Source organism: Phycodurus eques, chromosome 10 (genome assembly GCF_024500275.1).
Source record: "Phycodurus eques isolate BA_2022a chromosome 10, UOR_Pequ_1.1, whole genome shotgun sequence".
Taxonomy (NCBI): domain Eukaryota; kingdom Metazoa; phylum Chordata; class Actinopteri; order Syngnathiformes; family Syngnathidae; genus Phycodurus; species Phycodurus eques.
Window position 1 is genome coordinate 21,211,669 of NC_084534.1, and position 22,802 is coordinate 21,234,470.

At 39.5% G+C, this 22,802-nt stretch overlaps 2 protein-coding genes across 2 annotated transcripts in view; both read right to left on the minus strand.

Moving 5' to 3' along the window:
* Positions 1-10,921, minus strand: part of LOC133408985 (voltage-dependent calcium channel subunit alpha-2/delta-2-like) — a 30,673-nt gene extending 19,752 nt beyond the window's left edge. The window contains exons 1-2 of the mRNA XM_061688440.1: positions 10,530-10,921; positions 1,761-1,842 (exon numbers count right to left, since the gene is read on the minus strand). Coding sequence (XP_061544424.1) covers positions 1,761-1,842; positions 10,530-10,648 — 201 coding nt within the window. The 5' untranslated portion in view covers positions 10,649-10,921. The remainder of the gene's footprint in view (positions 1-1,760; positions 1,843-10,529) is intronic.
* A 6,198-nt stretch (positions 10,922-17,119) lies between these two features.
* The window catches only part of LOC133408646 (aminoacylase-1A-like), an 11,377-nt gene continuing 5,694 nt past the window's right edge, over positions 17,120-22,802 (minus strand). Inside the window, exons 4-14 of the mRNA XM_061687760.1 lie at positions 22,461-22,555; positions 22,262-22,338; positions 21,389-21,478; positions 20,388-20,444; positions 20,217-20,290; positions 20,090-20,139; positions 18,902-19,046; positions 18,755-18,823; positions 18,600-18,679; positions 17,725-17,785; positions 17,120-17,623 (exon numbers count right to left, since the gene is read on the minus strand). Of these exons, the coding sequence (XP_061543744.1) occupies positions 17,459-17,623; positions 17,725-17,785; positions 18,600-18,679; positions 18,755-18,823; positions 18,902-19,046; positions 20,090-20,139; positions 20,217-20,290; positions 20,388-20,444; positions 21,389-21,478; positions 22,262-22,338; positions 22,461-22,555 (963 nt within the window). The 3' untranslated portion in view covers positions 17,120-17,458. The remainder of the gene's footprint in view (positions 17,624-17,724; positions 17,786-18,599; positions 18,680-18,754; positions 18,824-18,901; positions 19,047-20,089; positions 20,140-20,216; positions 20,291-20,387; positions 20,445-21,388; positions 21,479-22,261; positions 22,339-22,460; positions 22,556-22,802) is intronic.

Here is a 22,802-nt window from a genome sequence, read left to right on the forward strand (position 1 = left end):
GCACAGTTGCTGCTTTTCATGTGCATAGTCTTTTCACACACATTCTTTGTGGCAGTTGTCACAGAGGAATCACATTACTGCAGATTCTACAAACCCCAATTCCAAAGAAGTTGGAACATTGTCTAAAAAGCAACTAAAAAAAATAATACAATGATTTGTAAATCCTTTTTTCAACCTATATTCAATTGAATACACTACAAAGACAAGATATTTAATTTTCAAAGTGATGAATGTTGTTGTTGTTTTCTTTGTTTGGAAACAGGTGAGTGTCACGATTTGGTATAAAAGGAGCATCCCTGAAAGGCTTAGTTGTGGGGCGAGGTTCACCAGTTTGTGAACAACTGCGTGAGCAAATAGTCCAAAAGTTTAAGAAGAATGTTTCCCAATGTACAATTGCAAGGAATTTAGGGATTTCATCATCTACAGTCCGAAACATCATCGTCAAAATATGCGGCGCATTATAGAGTGCAAAATATGACAACAGAGACTCTGGACTGTTGACCAAGTGAAGTCGTACATCAAGCAAGAATGGGAAATAATTCCCCCTACAAAGCTTCAGCAATTAGTGTCCTCACTTCCCAAATGCATATTTAGTGTTGTTCAAAAGAAAGGTGATGTAACACGGTGGGAAACATGCTCCTGTCCAAGGTTTTTTTGGAACGTGTTGCAGCCATAAAATTCTAAGTTAATGATTATTTGCTAAAAACAATAGTTTATCAGTTTCAAAATTAAATATCTTGTCTTTCTAGTGTATTCAATTGAATATAGGTTGCAAAGGATTTGCAAATCATTGTATTCTGTTTTCATTTACGTTTTACACAACGTCACAACTTCATTGGAATTGGGGTTTGTGTGTTGTTTCTTCAACCTCCTCCTCATCATTGTCTGCATCAACGTGACCACGGAGGAATTAATGAGGTTTGAATGAACAATTGCATTTCTCATCCAGGCTTTAGTGCAGGCCGCAGGCTGACCATCTGCTCGGCTGTGACACAAACAGAGAGGACATGTGCCCACGCTCCAACACATCTTCCCCGAGCACGCCTCTCTTGCCCCCACTCACGTGATCTGCGCTCCATGTTGCCAGGACTGCAGCCTCTTCCAGCCCAGCTGACACCAATGTTTCATCTAAATATAATAATTACTTCATACGGATCCCAGGCAGCAAATACGGGCTTAGTCTTGCACCGTAATCACTGAAAGAAATTACGTGATCGTTGAAAATTGTAATTTCATGGCTGTGTTTGGGTTTTTCCAAGGCTTTTCATAGTTTTTCTACAACACTTATTCGGGAAGATGGACCACGGACGACCCCACGAGATGAACTATCAGTTTGCATCAAAGGATTACCTCAGGTTCTGAAATTATGATTACGATATGTGATTGGATTACTATACAGTAGCTGTCACGTAAACCCTTCTTCTTCCTCTTTCCTTTGGAGGAGTGACTATGCAAAATTGGTAAAATATTGCATTTTTAAAACAGCAGAATCTTTTTAAGCAATTACAAAGGATGTTTGTCTGTTCAAGCAAAGTGCAACATTATTCTATTAACGGGTGTTTATTGTTCCGCTAAGACCATCTGAAGGAAAAAGGACTAAAAGGTTGCTGTCGTGTCATTATGCACCTGTGATTTGCACTTACATATATATGTATATATATATATATATATATATATATATATATATATAGAGAGAGAGAGAGAGAGAGAGAGAGAGAGAGAGAGAGTATGAGATGAGATGAGATGAGTCTGACTCTCACCCCTTTCAGCTGCTGAGCTCCACTGATGTGCTGAAAGACTCTGTCAATCTCCTGCTCGATGCGCCTCGCCCAGTGAATTATCCTGCAGAAAAAAACAACATAGTCTGACTGCAACGTACATAGTTTCTGCTCTGGACTTATACTCGAACTCTATTACCTGTGTTTGCATCAAAACGTTCATACAATATAACTGGCTTTCACGTTGCTATGCATAAAGTACGGTGCAAAAGTCTTTGGCTACCATTACATCAGCTTTTGAAGTAACACCTTAATGATCATGAAAACTCGAATGCCACTAAGTAGAGCGCAGAGCTCCACTAAGGATGAACTATTAATAAATGTGAAATCAATTAATGGAGTTTTGCATTTGGGTTTGTTTGTCCATCTCTTTGTTATAGTTAGCAGGCTACTTCCTGGTTAATGGAGGATGGGGAACAGACAGACACCAGTATGATTTTGAGGGTTGGGCCAGTGACGATTCTCGGGGACGGGGGGCAGTGTCCCCTATCACTGCGCTTGGCACTTCCTGTGCCCCCCACCCCTTGTTGGAATGGATAGGATCTGACAGGACTAGTCAGTCAAAATGTAATAATAATGATGATGATGATGATGATGATGATGATTGATGATGCAACCCCTTTTAAGTCATATTGACTTCTGTGAAAATGGCTCATAGCTCTTTTGCAAGGTACTTTATATAGTAATTCAGTAGTTCAGTGTTTCAAATTAACAATGTGGCTTTGTATATGATATTTTTGGAGCAACTGTAATTTAATACAAGTGGTATGAAGTTCGGTCAAGCGTTTTAGTTTTGAAGAAGATGGAAGCTCAAAATTTGAATGGCCCAACAAGTCAGAGAACTTTTCTGCACAAGCGGTCAAACTACCATCGAGCAAGCAATGAAACATGCGATGTTGGAAAGCGGTACGCACAGCCCTGGCTGCACAGTATAATATTTGTAAAGAAATTATTTATTTGAAAAAAAAGAAGAGCACAACATACACCAGAGTCAAGTCAGCTGCTTTTAGTCTTGATGTGAAGCGACTCACCTCCCAGCATAAGCGGTACAGCCGTTAACAGTTTTTACATTTGTACAGTGTATGACAGTTTGAAAATGATTTAAAACATTTCCTGTACAGTTAAAAAAAAAAAAGGTGCTATGATGGCAATGGTTTGACATTGGAAAAAAAGAAAAATCTATTTCCATGATTTCCTATGAGACATTGGAGAATGGAGGTTCCACTGTATATTCATTAAATTAAATTACTATTATTTTAGTTGCTGATCATTTACCTCAATTAACATAAAAATGTGTCTTTTACAGTTCGAATTTATGACCAGACAAATGGAAATTTGAAGTCCAAACTCCTGTGCCAGTAAGAGTGGACATCTGCCAGTTTTTCACATTCCTGCTGTCGCCGCTCCTTTTGGTTGCAATTCTTGTGCAAAATGCCATTTTTGCAAGAGCAGCGTGATATGGTAACAACAATTTGAGTTTTGAAGTGGCTGTGAGAGAACAGCCAGTTTACTGTATGTGATAATGGAGGACTGCCAACACAAGCACTATTTAAAAAAGAAAGATATTTACGTAAAGCATTATTTAACAAATGAGCGTCAGTTCCTCTAAAATTAGAGACCTTGATGAAAATATCTCTTTACTTGAATGTCAATGCAAAAGCCCCCGCAAGTGTCAGAGCATTTTTAAACCCAACTGAGGGCGCATACTGCATCGTTAAGTAAAAGGGCTTTCGATTACAAAACACATTTCATTCACCACAGAAAAAAAATGATCGGTTGATGTGCCTTCTCTGCCTGTTTGTTTATTTTTAGAAGATCGCAAAAAGAAAGAAAAAAGAAAATAAAAAGATCAAAAGCTCGATCACAACCCTTTTGAACACAAATTGGCAGGAAGATTTACATAGTTAGCTACGAAAGCAAATGTTCTTGAAATGTATAGATTAGAGGACTATACTTATTTCTGTTTCCTCACAGTCATGATATCCTGGGTTCCATTCTCTGCTCAGGCCCTCCTGTGTGGCATTTGCGTGTTCTCTCAAAAACAGGCATCTTTGGTTGAAGACAACATTTTCTCTAGGTATATGTCAATGTATTTATTGTTAAGCCTTTGTACCTTTTTAAGTATTGATGCACAGTCACAATCGGAGGATTTGCGAGTCCATAGCAACGAACACAACTTGCGACAGCCATTATTGTACTAAAGATGGCCAAATCCCTTGGGCAGAGACTTGGAACATCCGGCCTCTCCTTTTCTGATATAAGAGCTAAAATACATACCCAAAATTGCCTTATGTGAGATTTGCTCCAGCCTTGAAAATAAAATATGCATAAAGTCAGCGCTAATGGTTCCTCACAGCACAGTTGTAGGCATGTAGCTAGCTTAGCTGCAGGGGACAGAATTGTTTAATGCCGTGTGGTGTTCTTGTTAATGACTCCTTGCAGTGGATTTAAAAAAGTCTACACATCCCTCATAAAATGTCAGTTTTTCATATATGTACAAAAAGAAACCAAGGTCATTTCAAAACCTTTTCCACTACAATTGTAACCAACAAATTGTACTATTCAGTTGAAAAAAAAGAAACCTCTCAAGAGGGGAAGTAAAAATAAACAACTGAAATAATGTAGTTGCTCAAGTGTGCACACCCTTTTAAAACTTGGTATGTGGTTGTGTTCCAAATTAACAAATCACATTCAAGCTCATGTTTAAATGGGAGTCTGCACACACCTGCCACCAAATAAAGTGCCTCTGATTAACCCGAAATAAAGTTAAGCTGTTCTCATAGGCTTTTCCTGACAAGTTTTCAACAGCAGTGTGCCTTTTAAATAATACAAACATGAAGTAATTGCGGCGGAACGGTGAACGACTGGTTAGAGCGTCTGCCTCACAGTTCTGAGCACCGGGGTTCAAATCCCGGCCCCGCCTGTGTGGAGTTTGCATGTTCTCCCCTTGCCTGCGTGGGTTTTCTCCGGGCACTCCGGTTTCCTCCCACATCCCAAAAACATGTATGGTATGTAAATTGAAGACTCTGAATTGCCCATAGGTGTGAATGTGAGTGCGAATGGTTGTTTGTTTGTATGTGCCCTGCGATTGGCTGGTGACCAGTTCAGGGTGTACCCCGCCTCCTGCCCCGATGATAGCTTGGATGGGCTCCAGCACTCCCGCGACCCTTGTGAGGAGAAGCGGCTCAGAAAATGGATGGATGGATGAAGTAATTGCAAGTGTGTTTATCCTTTTTAGGTCTATGTGTTTTGTATGTATTTGTAGTATGTCTGTATTTTTACTTACTCTCTCTAAAATGTCTCTTATTTCACTTTTTATTTTTAATGATCTAGCTTGGTCTCATGTCTTACACAGTATATCAGAAAAGCCTGGCCTTTGAACAGGTGTGTGTAACCTTTAACGCAAATTTCCGTCGTGATTTCAGTAATCAAGTTAAGGATTTTGTCCAAAACTGCATCAGAATCCACATAGACACACACACAATCTATTTTCAGCTCAAATGACAATTTCAGTTCCACTTTGAGAAATAATGTGAAATAAAATAAAACAGTAGCCATACAGTAATACAACATGCCCTTACAAATATTTTTTATGATATTTTTTAAAGTAGCTGGAACAGTTTGAACAGTGTCGTGTGGTCCACTGTGTATGTGAACACTGAAGAGTGGAGAGTTAATGGTAATCAAATGAATCAATACCATGGCGGGGGGTGTCACAAAAAGAGTCAGTAATGTCAACGTGAATAAATAAAAGAGTAGTTGCTGTTCAGCGCAGCTGCTTCAGCGTTAATGAGGAATAAATGATGAAACGCAAAGTCAGCGGTCGATTCCCAGATATTGATGAACTAATCACTGTCTAATGATTCATTAAATAAGTAAAGCTCTGCTCTCATGCACATCGTTATCATCTACTGCTTCGTCCTCGATTCTCCACTGCAAGAAATAAAAGTCAATTTCTGTCCCTTCGGGTGCTGTAATTTTTTCACTCCGGCTAATTATTGGACTCCAATGCAACGATTTGTAGTTCTTCCAGTTTTTCCAAGGTGCATGTACTGTATGTCTCCAAGCTGTACATGTGTTACAAAAGAAAAAACAGTCATTGTAATCCTAACAGAGCAATAAAGAATTGTTGCCAGTATTTCTGTTTGTATGAGACACGCCGGAAATACTTATCGACCCTGTCAAGTAAATCCAGAGATTTGTTTCTAAATGCACTATACATGTTGGAAGATAATTGCTGAAAAACTCGAAGAATGGGAAATATGTAGTACTCAACACATCTTTCTTTCATATAATCTACTGGCGTAGCCACTTTAGAGTGCCCCGTTGGGGGCTGTGAGCATGCACGTCATGCAGAGTAAGGTGGAATAGCGAGGAGGTGGGATATATATATATATAACTTTTCTTAAATATATATATATAAATATGTATATATATATATTTAATAAAAGTCCGACTTGACAACTATTTTATTTTTACCATTTTGAAGCCTTATTTTATATAACTACCTACTTTTGAATCATTCAAATTTGGTAGGGTTGTTAACAACACTCCTCTCTGTGGCGTGTCAAATGTTGAAGACATTTATTTTCACTTTACAGGGACTCAAATTGTTCCTCACGCTGCATTACACTCCTTATTAACAGTTACTAGCCTTAGAAACCATTTGGGAGAAAAAATGTAAAGTCTGAAATCACAGTTCCTTTTACAGAGAATACCCATTGTCCTAAAATACAAAAAGAAAAATGCAAATACTACAAAAACTACAATGGTGTCTGACTGTTAGGGAAACAAACAAACAAACAAACAAACTAACTAACTAACTAACTAACTAACTAACTAACTAACTAACTATCTATCTATCTATCTATCTATCTATCTATCTATCTATCTATCTATCTATCCATCTATCTATCTATCTATCTATCTATCTATCTATCTGAGCAGGAGTTGGATTTTACAAGGACTAATCCTCTATGTTGCAGTATTCCTTCTTAATTGGAAATGGATGCCGTTCTTTAGCGTGGCTACTCTGCTTCATTGAGATTACAAGCAAAGACAGAGCAAGGCTTAAAGGGCCAAGCAAGCCATTTCCAAGCACTCAGCAGAAAAATAAGTGTTCATGAGGAGCAAGAATAGGAAGGGGAGGAACAAGCAGGGCACCTGTTTGAAATGATTCCATTGATCATGAAATCAACACACTCACAAACCCCAGGCTCAAAAACTAGAATTACAAACGTGCCCCTACTCTCCAACTACGAATGGTCAGGAGATGAGTGGACCATCTGGCTTTTCTCCCTCAGACGAGCCTGATTGCAGACCATTGGAGGCAGGGGGTGACAGTAATGCTCAAGCTGAGGACCAGCTGTACTATACCAGCAAGAGGTAAAAGGTTACTAGTTCAAAGCATCGCATTGATGTGAAGAACGAAGGAAAGTGGTCACACTTGAGCTGCCTTGCTTACATAGTCACACGCATATTTTCCACGGTTGCATTTAACGCCTTTTAAAGTGCTTTTTAGATCTACTGTCATGCTTTTCCAGCAGTCTACAGCTGTAAACGGCATTTTGTTATTTTGTCACGTTCAAGATGATCGTAGTATGCCATAGACCAGGGCTCGCCAACCTTTTTGAAACTGAGCGCTACCTACGAGTGACTGACGCGCATCTAGCTCTCAAGGCACCACTGTATTGGCATTTTCAAATTTACACCAATTTAATACTGTGTTTTTGTCTTTATTTTTTTCCAAGTTATTTTTATATAACCCAATGTGATGTTATTTCTTCTTGCACTTTGTTGTTCTTGCTGTTGCCATTTTTTCTTAGGCTTGAATCTGTGGTTGTCAAACTTTTTAAAGCAAGTATCACGTTAAAAAATACAAAGTACCACCATATCCAAAATCATCAATCATCAAAATGAGGCAGAGGTTATATTCTTAAAACATATCTAGTATCATTTATTATTGTAAGGCACTGTAACAATATACAGTTTAAACATTGCCACTGTGCTTCGAAACATATTTTCTGACAGTAAATATTGATTCCATTCAAATGTACTGTATTGCACCTTAAAGTTCAGTACAAATTTAAGTTAATAAAAAGACAATTTTTCAAATCTAAACGCAAAATGCTGTATTGTACTTAAAAGTAAACTACAATCCCAATTCCAATGAAGTTGGGACGTTGTGTTAAACATACATAAAAACAGAATACAATGATTTGCAAATCATGTTCAACCTATATTTAATTGAATACACAACAAACACAATATATTTAATGTTCAAACTGATAAACTATTGTTTTTAGCGAATAATCATTAACTTAGAATTTTATGGCTGCAACACGTCCCAAAAAAGCTGAGACAGGTGGAAAAAAAGAGTGAGAAAGTTGAGGAATGCTCATCAAACTCCTGTTTGGAACATCTCACAGGTGAACAGGCTAATTGGGAACAGGTGGGTGTCATGATTGGGTATAAAAGGAGCTTCCCTGAATTGCTCAGTCATTCACAAGCGAAGATGGGGCGAGGTTCACCTCTTTGTAAACAAGTACGTGAGAAAATAGTCGAACAGTTTAAGGTCAATGTTCCTCAATGTACAATTGCAAGGAAATTAGGGACTTCATCATCTACGGTCCCAAAGGGTTCAAAAAAATCTGGAGAAATCACTACATGTAAGCGGCAAGGCCGAAAAACAACATTGACGGCCCGTGACCTTCGATCCCTCAGGCGGCACTGCATCAAAAACCGACATCAATGTGTAAAGGATATAACCACATGGGTTCAGGAACACTTCAGAAAACCAATGTCAGTAAATGCACTTACGGATGTAGCGCCGAACTGTAACTTGAAACTCCACTATGCAAAGCAAAAGCCATTTATTAACAAGATCCAGAAACGCTGCCAGGTTCTCTGGGCCCAAGCTCATCTAAAATGGACTGATGCAAACTGGAAAAGTGTTCTGTGGTCTGACGTGTCCTCCGGGCCAAAGGGGAAAAGAACAATCCGGACTGTTATGGACGCAAAGTTCAAAAGCCAGCATCTGTGATGGTATGGGGTTGTGTTAGTGCCAATGGCATGGGTAACTTACACATCTGTGAAGGCACCATTAGCGCTAAAAGGTACATACAGGTTTTGGAGAAACTTATGCTGCCATCCAAGCAACGTCTTTTTCATGGACCCCCCTGCTTATTTCAGCAAGACAATGCCAAACCACATTCTGCACGTGTAACAACAGCGTGGCTTTGTAGCAAAAGAGTGCGGGTACTAGATTGGCCTGCCTGCAGTCTAGACCTGTCTCAGATTGAAAATGTGTGGCGCATTATCCATCCATCCATCCATTTTCTGAGTCGCTTCTCCTCAGTAGGGTCGCGGGCGTGCTGGAGCCTATCCCAGCTGTCATCGGGCAGGAGGCGGGGTACACCCTGAACTGGTTGCCAGCCAATCGCAGGGCACATAGAAACAAACAACCATTTGCACTCACAGTCATGCCTACAGGCAATTTAGAGTCTCCAATTAACGCATGTTTTTGGGATGTGGGAGGAAACCGGAGTGCCCGGAGAAAACCCACGCAGGCACGGGGAGAACATGCAAACTCTACACAGGCGGGGACGGGGATTGAACCCCGCACCTCAGAACTGTGAGGCTGATGCTCTAACCAGTCGGCCACCGTGCCGCCGTGTGGCGCATTATGAAGCGTAAAATACGACAACAGAGACCCCGGACTGTTGAACAGCTGAAGCTGTACATCAAGCAAGAATGGGAAATAATTCCACCTACAAAGCTTCAACAATTAGTGTCCTCAGTTCCCAAACGTTTATTAAATGTTGTTGAAAGAAAAGGTGATGTAACACAGTGGTAAACATGACCCTGTCCCAGCTTTTTTGGAATGTGTTGCAGCCATAAAAGTTAATGATTATTTGCTAAAAACAATAAAGTGTGTCAGTTTGAACATTAAATATCTTGTCTTTGTAGTGTATTCAATTAGATATAGATCGCACATGATTCGCAGATCACTGTATTCTGTTTTCTATTTATGTTGAACACAACATCCCAACTTCATTGGAATTTGGGTTGTACATAAGAAAACGTACTGTACTTAAAAAAGCCTGGCGGTGGTAAGCTACTCGTCTGACGGACGTTTGGCTGCCATTCTGCGCCTACGGCCCCTCTGACCTCCAACAAACAGCCAACAGCAACAACAACGTTGTGCTTTATCACTTGGAATGTTGTGTAAATCAACCCTTGTCTATTCTTCTTATAGCGTCCATCTTTTGCATGAAGTCAGCTGGGATGGGCTCCGGGTCCTGTCGGGACCCTGAACCGAAGAAAACGGATGGATGGCTTATAATCCCTCAAGGGGGAAGTTAACAATGAATCATCAAGAATCAATATTATTGGCCTCGGAATCAAATTCTGGCCCATGGAGGGTTGGATGCCGATGAAAAGTACTCAAAACATCTGTCTATACTTCACCTATCAAGTTGAATGACATGAAACTTCTCGCAGTGAAATTGGAATAAATGCGACGTTTTGCACTGCTGCTACAAGTGTGGGGAATGCAATTAAAGTGTTCAGGCTGATTGGATGTGTCCGTGTTTGAAATGCAAGACCAGTCCCTCTCACACTCACACACATTGATGCCATCACCACCACCACCATGAACATATTACATAACATCCTCATTACACAGCCAGGCTTGCGTTTTGTGTCAGTGAGGCGGACGAGCTCCCGAGTTGCTCCACGTCGTCCACTTACGTGTACTGCTGTGGGAAGGTGAGTCCCTCGGAACCAGGCCACGCCGCGCCGCCGAGCATCAAGATGATCTGCAGAGATACCAAGCGCACGTCGCTGAAACGCCTCTCGCCCCTCGCCATCTTCCATTCAAGTGACGGCTGGATGAGGGGATGCGAGGAAGAAGCAAAAGGGAGGAAGCGAGCAAGGAGGAGGAGGAGGGGACGAGGTCCGGGTGTCCGGCTCAGTTTGCGGGCGAGTTCATCTCCGCGTCTTCACAAGTGGACGCGGGGGAGGAGGAAGATCTTTGGCCGTGAAGGCATCACGGGCGGTGGGAGATGCACTACAGTGTAAATGCAGCTGCCAAGACACTGCAGAGTCTTTGGTCCTGCTCCCACATACACACCACCTCCTCCTCCGACACACACGCGCGCGCGCACGCAGGCCGGCGCGTCCACGACACACTCTCTCCTCACTGGATGGACGAGGGCGCGTTCACGTTCACCAGGCAACAGCGAAGCATCAGGTTGATGCTTTATTTATAACTACAGGGCCACGTGGGGTTTGCATAAATTGGGATATTTTATTTTTTCATAGGAGAGCTGCAAGGAACGGCTAGAAGTCTGTGAACGCAACACAATTAAATACCGCATGGGGGAATCTAAAGCTATTCTTCCTACTTTCATAATCAGATCCATTGTAAGAGCAGTGTATAATATTTATATTAAAAAAAAAAAAAAAAAAAAAAAAGTCCTTTACAGAAGGTAACAGAGCTCATATATGATTGACACTTTCAGGGAAGTAAAAACTGAACAATATGTTTATTATTGTGGTTAATATATATTGAATGGGATTTCCAGCTGTGGGCCATCAGAGGCCAGTAAGACTTTCTCTGCTGCATGGCCCAAACAATATCAAAAGCCCTGACCTAGATTTAAAACATGAAAATTGTAAGAATGTATTCCCAGTCGATTCTCTTCATTTCATAGCGTTTCTCTTGGCTGCACTGCTATGAATGTTGATCATTTTCTATCCAATCAGATTTCAGCTTCGATGAGCTCTATTTACATAGACCGCGGAACTGCGTCAGAGCTCCAAATCTGGCGTACTGTATCTTGATTTTTGTGCAAGCGCAAGACTCGATGCGCGTGTTTGCCAATTTGGCAGACAGGTCTGGCCAAGCTGGGTCCTTTGACATCCACCTGGTGCATGAGACTATTTGGTGGCTGAAGTCGGTCTAAACTTACACCTGCTAAGACCATGTCTAACTTTTGGTGCAAGGTAGACAGCTGGTCTAACGCGATTTTGGTGAATTTGATCGGGCCACATAGGCAGACAGATATGCAAAGTCCGTGGACGTGTGTGGTTGACAGACATATGACAGACATATTTCATTCATAAATAGGCCTATGTAAACAACGGGCCTCATTGTAGAAATCAACCCATTGAATGCTTTATTATTATTATCATCATTATTATATTTTTTAATTATCCCACTGGCTGGCACGGGTCGTACGAACGATCAACCAACGAACAATGTCAAAGTGTCCACGGCGCAGATCTGTGATCCCCCACCCCCTAGACAACTTTACATCATCCGCCATTGGAGGTCTACTTCAAGTTCCTTATAAACAATTTGCTTGCTTCAACCATCCGGACTCGAGCAAATCTGTTTTTTTATTCCGCCATTCCAAAGACTGTCAGTGCACCTCATTTAAATAGAATGAGAGGTGCTAATTTGATTGGACAGGATCGAAGTCAGCTGTGTTCACGCCCACAGCAGCGCAAAACTTCCTTATTCATATCCGCTGGGGCACGCCATTCCACGAAATTAACAACGCCGGGTCTAACCCGCCTCCTCACAGAGTTGCAATCGGTGTTGAGGAGTAACTAATTACATGTAACTAAATTACATGATTTAATTACAAAATGATTGGAATTTTTCTTTTTCATATCACTTCCTCCTCCGAAAGCGGTCGCTTATGATTGGCTCTCTCTGGTCATGTGCCATTCTGCTGTAGTCTCAAACATGACGTATTATTCCACCTTGTGGTACGATCTATTAGTTTGTCTGAGATTTTGAAAGGTTATGCTCATACTTACACTTTTTAATACGGTGTAACTTTGTATATGATACTGATGTACAGTATATTGCGCAGCACTTAATGATTTTACTGTAATGCTTTGTTTCGCTTTCAAGAGTAAAAATAGTGTGATTGTGGGAGATGATGGTGGACAGTCAAAAATAAAGCAAACACTGACTAACAGCCAAATCAGTCAAAAACCTGCAACCATTAGTACGCCAACAACAGGCGTACTCCCACAAGGATGATCTTTGGCTTCAGCGTATACATCAACCTTCTTGCATCATAAAGTACAGTATGCGCATGTGGCTTCAGTATAAAAGAGCAGCAAAGTTCATGCTCTCACAAAAATAATAATAATCAAACACATGGCCTGCGGCCCGGAACCGGCCCCTCAAGGGGTCCAATCCGGCCCCTCAGGATGGAGAATACATTCATGCAGTTGTTCAATAAAGTAACAGTTGTTGCTAATATTTGTCCACTGGGGGGCGCACTGCTGAAACATAAAGGACATTGATCCACTTATGAAGGACAAACGATGTCAAGTTTCAGGAGCACACTACAGCACAGTGAAAATAAATACCTCCTGTAGAAATATTTTAAAACATTGATTATTACAAAACTTCAGTCAACAGCATCAGTTCAAAAGAGGTAGGTTGGGTGGAACATTTGTTTTTTCATCCACGACCACAATTTGTATTTTTATGCATACATTTACAAAGGATGATTAAGTGCATGGTGCACGCTCACAGATTCATAATACTGTTGAAACAGTTTTTGTAAAAAATGTAAAGATTGCTTATATGAATTGCAGAAACATAATAATCAATACATGTGAATATTTTCTGAAAGTACTTTTTAGTACTAATCATTTGAACCTAAGAAATAGCAAACTTTTGAATAGTTGTTATCGATTTTTAAGCCAAAAATATTGTGATCCGGCCCCCTTGAGATCAAATTGGGGTGAATGTGGCCGGCGAACTAAAATAAGTTTGACACCCCTGCATCAAACCATCTTTATTCAATTACAGTTAAATATATAATAGACTATGTTCAATAATTCAAAGCAGCTTTGTCACGTTTGTTGACTGCCAAAGACAATAAAAACCAATAAGAAAAATGCCTGTCTTCACATTGCTTGTATTCATGAATTTTCTATTGAAAGAACAATATTTATAAGCTTCTACGGTGTTCATGAATATAGATTAGATGGCAGCAATCGCCGGCCTGACAGAGGTTCGGCTGCCTTATTACTAGATAAGTGAAATATTGTGGTACAGAGGCTGGGATCTCTCGAACCATGCAGAATCAGCACAAACAGAGCGTGGAAATAACCCTGCAAGACCTCGCTATGATGTAACACTTTTGAGTATTGGCCAGACATTTTACGTTTTCTTCTTCTGTATGCGCAAAAAAAACGAAGGGAAATAAATGATCAAATGTAAAACACTACATTAAAAAAAGGAATCCAAGTGAGAACCTTTAGGCTTACACTTTCTAGCCAAGGGAGGGAATAGGAATCATATTAATAACAGTAAAATTTTCAGCACGATTGGTAACAGTCTTACAATCTTTTAGTTGTACAAACTAAATACTCCCCCTAGTCTCCTAACTAGCTGTGATGTAACGTTGTTATCGTTGATGCATGCACAGTAGCACAGTTCTGCTTCTGGCTTATCTAAACTGCTTGCAGCCTTTATTCTATGTTAAAGACATGCATGCAAGTTCAAAATTGACAAATTCAAAACATTTTTTTTTGTACTGTGAACTTAATATTCATTGATGCATACGGATACATTTATCTATGTAAAGTAGAAGGCTGGACAGTTAAATGTGAGTGCATGACATTACATACAGAATGTATGGTGTTTTTGCACAGCAGGCGATCCCAGTGGAAAGAAATGCCACTCACTTAGAAGATTTACACTCTGAATGAAGACAGAAAGAAGAAGACATAGTACAAGTTAAAAGTAAACACACCTTACTTAGGTTTTATATTATTTTTCTAATTCTTTCATTATAACAAACATATACCTCAATTATATATATTTTGTATCCCCAGTGTACTGGTGTGTCACTATATGCAAAAATATAACTGGATATTTTATGCATCTTCACGCAAACACCAGCAGGAGAACAAATGAGGCGTGGAAAAAAAACAAATTGGAAAATTCGACCAAAATGTGTCTATTTTTTCCATTAAAAGAATGTAATTTTAGAGCATTCCATTGTCTATTTTCTACTGTTACCGTGCGTTAATACTACAAAATTCTCATGAATACAACCTCAGAAGTGTTGAGCTGACCTGACTCCTGAGGCTTACCTGACATGACTAGAGGAGGAGGGAGAGGGCGGAGCCTCTTTATGGAACGAGCAAAAGATTTGAACTATTGCTTTATGACAAAAGGCAAACAAATCCCCAGCGGTCACCAACATGTTGCCCGCAGTCACCAAGTAGCCCCCATAAGGACCACATGAGTAGCCCGTGGGCCTGTTCTAAAAATAGCTCACTAGTGATGGGACATTGCGATTTCCTAGGAATGTTGTAGAAGTGAAAATTTGGAAATGTAGAGACTTGCAGAGATTGATATTAATCGGTTTCCGTCCTTGTTACGTCATTGCTCATGATTGTGTGGGATCATTAACATGATCAATGTTATGATCAATGCCTTCATGGAGATCAATAATTATCAAGAATAGGATAATTAAAGGTCATTTGAACAAATTTGTTTTTGTTTCAGAAGTGTGTATTAAATTGCTAACCCTTCGCATTAATGAGTGCCCAAGAAGTAGCTGTCAGTTTCAAAAAAGGTTGGTGACCCCTGGCTGTACAATACACCAACGTGTGTTACACTAAAGGTGACATCATGCTCCAGTGAGAGAATTAAAATGTATTTTTATATATTCATAACTGCACCTATCTTTCGTCCGCTTAGGGCAGAGCAGATGTGGGTTCTGCTTTAAGTCACGTCCCTGGCGGACCCCATGTGTTAATACAGCTGTCATGTCCTGGGGAGAGCTAAGACTAATTACTGACTGCACAACCTTCCTGCCAGTCCCCCTTGGAGAGGCAAAAAAAACAGTTAATTGGACGAGATCTCCAAAGGGAGCTGAACTGAGTGCGAACAACATGCACGTCATGTAAACAGCCTTGCAAATAAAATGGGGTGGAAAAGGGGAAATTTCTCACTCACTTAGTGTACCTCAATTTTCACCCCATTGGATAAGAACCAAATTTCAAGTTTGGCGATTTACAGCAATGCAACACAGCACCACTAAGGCTATACAGCCACAAGCTTTGATAAACTAATGTTTGTCTATTAAAGTAGCCGTAAGGGCTAAGTGTATTTTGCCCCTAAAGGTGAGTAGGGCCATTTACTTTAAATTTGAATTGCAATGTGAGTGCGAATGTTGTTCGTTTGTATGAGCCCTGCGATTGGCTGGCAACCAGTTCAGGGTGTACCCCGCCTCCTGCCCAATGATAGCTGGGATAGGCTCCAGCACGCCCGCAACCTTAGTGAGGAGAAGCGGCTCGGAAAATGGGTGGATGGATTTATTGAAACAATAAAGAGAAGGTAAGAAGCTACAGAAGTCCATCCATCCATTTTCAACACCGCTTATCCTGGTTAGGGTCGTGGGGCGCCGGAGCCTACCCCAGCTGACTTCGGGCGAAAGGCAGACTACACCCTGAACTGGTCGTCAGTCAGTCGCAGGGCACAGCTGCAGAAGCCATATCAATGAATGTACATACTAAACGCTAACATAAAATACTAAACGCGATAAAATGTCTGTGAGACAACTTCTTAAAATAATTTTTTTTGACATTTCTAAACATAAGCAAGAATAAGCATAAATCACTTAAGTACTTTTGGTTATCCAATACCTTATTTTTTCAATTATCTTACTTTCTAGTTATAGGAAGGGTAAAATTGCATTCTCAAACATTTTACACCAAGTACTCACTTTTTTTGCCCTTCAAGTACCACCATCATGACCAACATGAAAATACAGTGGTGTAGTAGCCCCAAGTATTCCTGAAAAATTTTTATTTATTATTTAATTTTATACAAAATGTATTCCTAAAATCTAGTATTGTTTATTATTGTAAGCCAGTGTATTATTATGCATGGTTTGAACAATAACGCTGCACTTAAATTTAAAAAAATAATAATAAATGTGCTTAATGATTCACTTACAATAAAAATCTATTGCATGTTTAAAAAATTTTTTTTTTTTTAAAGTTATTCATTAAATGCAAATGTATTGAACTAAAAAGTTAACTACAACTGACCTTTAAGTACAAATAATATAATATCTTTATAGAGGATCACTCAAATAATTAATTCTGGGCACACATTAAGATGTTTTAAATGATAATGTACATGACATTTGCTAAATATCACTGATTTATAGCCTGTCCTTGAAGCAGACGGCTGGCTGGAGGTTAAATGTCGAAGCTGCAGGCTGTCAGGAACCTCGGTCCAAGTTCATGTCAGAGTGAAAGATTAAAAAAACATACACATGTGACCATTGTGATCAAATATATTTATTAAAATGCAATTTAGTCAATAAAATGATAGCGGTGAAAAGTTAATTCAAAAATTGTTTGTGAATTGCCAGTAGTTATCAGTGTAAAATGAGTTTAGCTACAATCAGACAGCCAAATCGCCATGGCAGATGTGTCTTTTAAGACTATATACATGCACACTAAGAGTGAGGGTGTCTTAAAAACAAAACAAAACAAAACCCCCCAAAAATTAACTTACAACCTGAGAATTATTAAAACAATCAGTGTGGCCAAAGGCATAATTTGTGGTCTTGTCATGGAGACATGATTATTATTCTTTGGTAATCATGAAAAGTGAGTACTTAGGCCTCATCTGGAGAGGCGGGTACGTTGGCGAGAGCTGGGATGAGCTTCGTGTACACGTCGATGCCTTTCAGGAAGATGCGCTCGTTCAGATATTCATTGTGGTCGTGCAGCAGGATGGGCGTCTGGTTCATCGGGGAGAAACCAATGGCAGGAATCCCCACCTAAAAGAAATACAGTACAAGCAGTTGACAAAAAGTGACAGTAAAAAAATAAAAAATAAAACTTTGGTAGAACAGTCAAAAGACAGAAGGTAAATACTCACAGCTCGGATGAAACGGCTATCTGTAGCAGCAGGAAATATTTCCTTTTCCAGAGTCATATCCCTGCAGAGCAACATTTTCAACACACGATAACAAGGGTCAAATTTTACCAACTGTATTTTGGGTAGGTTATGAAGGTGCCTAGATAGATCATACCGCTTTTTGGCACCCAACCATTGATGTACCAACCACAGAGGTGTGGTAGGGAGGAATTATTTAATTTCCCTCATGGGATGAATAAAGTATCTATCCATCTAAATATTGCAGTTTGTGGAAGCACATGACACCTCATCCCTGCAGATGAGTTTTGTGGCTTTTTGTGACACTTATTCATACCTTTTCTATGAGAACATTTCTAAATCCAAACAAATGGGAACAGATTGTGTTCAACATTAGAGGCTCCACTGTTTTGTTTGGTATGGCTGATAGGCGATGATGTCACGTATGACTTTGCTCAGGTTAGCGCAAAAAAGATTCCAAGTAAAAACAGATGACAGGTAATGTAAAAATGCCCTTTAAAAGTTTGATTTAAAAAAAATGATCGCAAACAGGGAAACATTAAATAGAAGTCCAGTTTAAATCTCCTCAACATTGTTAACGAATCCAGACAAATGAGGCTAATTGTGAATTTCCAGGTGTGTTTTCCAAGATGAATGACTAGATTAAAGGTCTCAGGGAAAGGGGTACCTAAAAGTAATTAAATTCCTGAGGTACACCTTTAAAAGGGCTGATCTTGCCTGACATTAACATGAGTAATTTCAAAGTGTTATAATAGTGTGTTTGCTGGTCGTATATTGTGTGTGTGTGTGTGTGTGTGTGTGTGTGTACAAAGGGTGTGAGCCAGGCGGGGATGTGTTGGGGTGAAAATAAAACTCACATTTCTCTGCAGGCTTGAGTGAAGGCACTCCACCAGGGATCGCTCTCTTGCGTGGACGTAATGTTCTGGTTCATGTGTTTCTGCACAAAATAATAACAGTCAACTGACCCCTCAAGCAGCAGCAGTAATAAATCTGAGCAGGGGCAAGCGCTAACCTGAGCAAAGTCATACGTGACATCATCGCCTGCTTCCTTACACCACCCCTTAATCACCTTCTCAAATTCCTGATGTGGAAAAGCAAGGTGAGTATTCATTTGAAGTGGAACAATAACACAACTCCACCAGCATACGTAACCACTCACCTGTAGATTTACTGTTGGCGGGATCCTCAGGTCAAAGCTAACGTCCATTTCAGCTGGAATGACATTGTAGGCCACACCCCCTTTCACCATAGTCATATTCACTGTGGTGACATCACCGAGCGTGAAACACTGGCTGGTGTTTAGCCTGGAATTGACCAAAATACTGAGGATGATACACTAAACGGCACACCAACTCCTTTTCATTTCGGACCATTGAAGTACAGTGTTCTACCGCTATATCACGGTTCACCTACCACGGCCCCGCTACATGACAGATTTTTTTGTGGAAAGTATCTACTTGTCTATCTTGGTTTATAGCGATCCTTTTTTGTACTTACAGTACCGTAACAGTGGTACCTTGAATAATGAGTTTAATTTGTTCTGTGACCACGCTCGTAACTCAAAACGTTTGATTTTCTGAAATCATTTTTCCCCATAGAAATGAATGGCAATTAGAGGTGCAATGATTATTCGACAACTAATCGATTGTCAATTTATCGTATCAATTAATCGTTCAGAAGACCTTGTTGAACTTCAAATCCTCTTGAGTTCAGACTCTCAAGAGTAAATAATAATTATATTATCATAATAAAGTAGACTGATTATCTTTGTGTTGCATCAAAACAAGACATTTTCAAAAATCTTTTTTTTTTAACTTTAGAAAACAATGATCTACATTTTTGCTTATTTTAGTTATGGAACAAAACCAGTAATTGAATCGTAATCAATTTATGTTTGTACATTTTCTGCACTGTCAATTTGAAATAAAGTCCTGTTTTTAAATAAAGGGATGCAAATTTTAAAACATTTTTTAATCCAAATCATCAATTAATCGAAAAAAATAATTACAATCGACAGATTAATCAATTATTAACGGTTCCCTTTCATCCCTAAAAAATACCATGCAAACCAGATAAAAGGACATTAAAGATTATCAAAATTAAATGGAAAAACAGTGATGAATTAAACAAAAATGTCGATCATTGTTTTCCAAAAATAAAAGAAGATGTTTGCAAAAGTATTATTTGTTTTTAATATGATCTCTTTATTAAACATTTTCAGCTATAGCGGGGGGGGTATAGAATGTATCTCCAGTGACGAAAGTGGGTTCACTCTACAGTAGAAATTAAGCGGTAACGATGAGTACCGCAAGTATAACCACAAAATGAAATATTCTTCCACTCTCACCTGTGTTTCTCCTTCTCTCTGAAACCCAGGAAAGAGTTGATGATGTGGCGCTGTAAGAAAGAGACAAAGGACCAGCGATGTGCTCGTTTGTTCAGACAAACAGCAACACAAAACTCAAGAAACCCACCAACTTCTCAGCCGCCGTGTTCTCCACAAACCTCGAGCCATGACCGGGACTGCCCGGACAGTGGATGGTAATCCCTGGAAAGAGGACAACGAAACACTGTTTTGCGTTAACATCAACTTGATCAAGTTGATATTATTCCTTTTGATTAATAAGGTTTAATTTTATACTCACACCAGGGATTCCTTTCCCCATAAAAGACAGTGAATGCATTACCGGGGTTGGCCAGACCTAAAGAGCACATATGGAGTATAAACTATAAACTAGTAGTGTACTATTAATAGATCTACAGCAACAGCACTGTACAACTGGACCAAGCACTTCCTCAGAGTATCAGAACCGCCCAGTAGCGCCTGTCCATTGCACCCTCTGCCCTATTTAATTGATGCATGTTTATTTCTGATAGAAATTATTATTATTTTTTTTTAAAAGCTTACGTTTCTTAAACTTTTTTTTGTAATTATTATAATAGAGATGGATGTTCTCATCATCTACATCATATCATATCATTTTTAAATTAGCTGACAATAAAATCCGAGAAGAAGAGCAATAATAACGGAATAATGGGAACGAGTTGGAGGCTAAGGATAAAAGGGAAGGAAGCTTTTTTAATGATTATTACATCACATTTTAAATTGTTTTGTGATAAAGCCATTTGGCTTAATGGGAGACTGAAATTGGTTATGTAGCCTACGGCAAACAAGTTGCTTTAATTATCTCTTACAATATACACTTCATATAGTCATTTAATCAAGTATTTCAACGGTACTAAGGGAGTGGGTGTTACAAATTGAAAATTGGGTCAGTGTCTTTCATAATGTAGTCATACAGTATATCACTGCATGTAATAGTAGTAATAGAGTTCACTTATACAATACGTTTCGTTGAAAGCACAAATTTTTCAAGAGTGGGGAAACCATTGAGCTCACAATAATAATAGTAAAATGTCATTGGGTTCAAATACTAAAACTACAACTAGCATAGATAGAAAGATGATTTAAGATCAAAGATAAAAAAAAAAAAAAAAAAAAAAAAGTACCAGGGGGAACTGACAGCACAAACCTACGTGCCGAAATTCAGCACCACCGTGACACACTGACCGGTTTGTTTCAAATAGATAACTGAGCACTCTCATAGAGTTTAAGATTGTATTGTTTACTGTGTTATCCATTTACCTTCATCCAGGGCAAAGCCAATGTTTAATTTCTGGAACTCTGGATGCCTCACAAATGTTTCCATGCCTTTCTCCCCTCCAACCTCTTCATCTACAACACCAAAAGAAATAACCATCAAAATGGTCAAATTTAAACGCTTTTCATTTGAAGACAATTCATATTATGTGGTTACCATGAGGGTACGAGAACCTGGCGGTTTATTATTATTCAGTTGAATTCATCTCCTATGGAGTGGGGGCCTCAACATTGTATGTACACGTATGTGTTTTAGGGGTCCCGAACACGACCCCACAAAACATACTCACTAGCGCCACATGGAAAGTTTGAAAAAAATGTGCCCCCTAAATATGTCAGTGATACTAAATTATCAAGTGTTTTGACTACACCTAACATGGGTTTAAAAGTCTGATGATTATTTTGAGGGTCTGTCCACCACTGCTTACTCCTTTAATTTTTGTTGCATTGTATTGGGATTGAACTCCACTGCGTCCCCGCTAAGAGGTGTCATCTCATGATTACTTCACAAACACATGATGTGCCGTATGTGTATTCCACTGGAAACTGCTACCACAGTTTTAAACATTGCAAAATTGATTTGTTTTAAGTGTCAATTAAACATTGATTATCTTTTGATTGTGGCAGTTGTTCACACACCTTTTTTTTTTACTGGTTCAAACCACCAGAAGAAAAAAAAAAAAGTACTACTGGAGACATTAACCTACAGCAAATATGCAGTTATCTGAGTTTAAGTTTCAACTGGAGCTACATGTAGGACAAACCACAATAATGAGAAAAGTGTCAATCGAGTAGTTTGAATAAGTCTAATTGGAGGGCTGAACTAAATCCAAGGGAAGACGTTATGGAATCACTTACCAGGAACAAACATTAAGTGCACAGTCCGCAACAATGTCTGGCCCTCGGCTTTTAGCCGTCTAACAGCCTGAATGTACCTGCACAGAGAAGACAAGTCTGAACAGGAAGTCTGCAGGATGCATTGTTCTCATAGTTTACAAGAACAGAAGAAGAATATGGATTCTGTTTATTGTGTAGAAGAGAGGCTTGTTATACTCACTGTATTGTCACACATTTCATGTCCTGCGAGCCGCGGCCATAAATGTGGCCCTCTGCATCTTTGAACGCACTGAAAGCGTCATATTTCCAGTGCTCCTAGAGAGGAGAATGACAGATCTGTATTTGTATAGTCTAACAAAAGAAATAGGCAAAGTTTTATCCATCCATCCATCCATTTTGTTTGCAATGCTTGTCCTCATTCAGGTTGAGGGTGAGTCTCTCCCGACTGACTTTGGGCGAGAGGTGGGGTAGACCCTGGACTAATCGCCAGTCAATTGCAGGGCACAAGCAGACACACAATTCAAATTCACAGCGACATGAAGCCGCATAAGAAAGCAGGAGC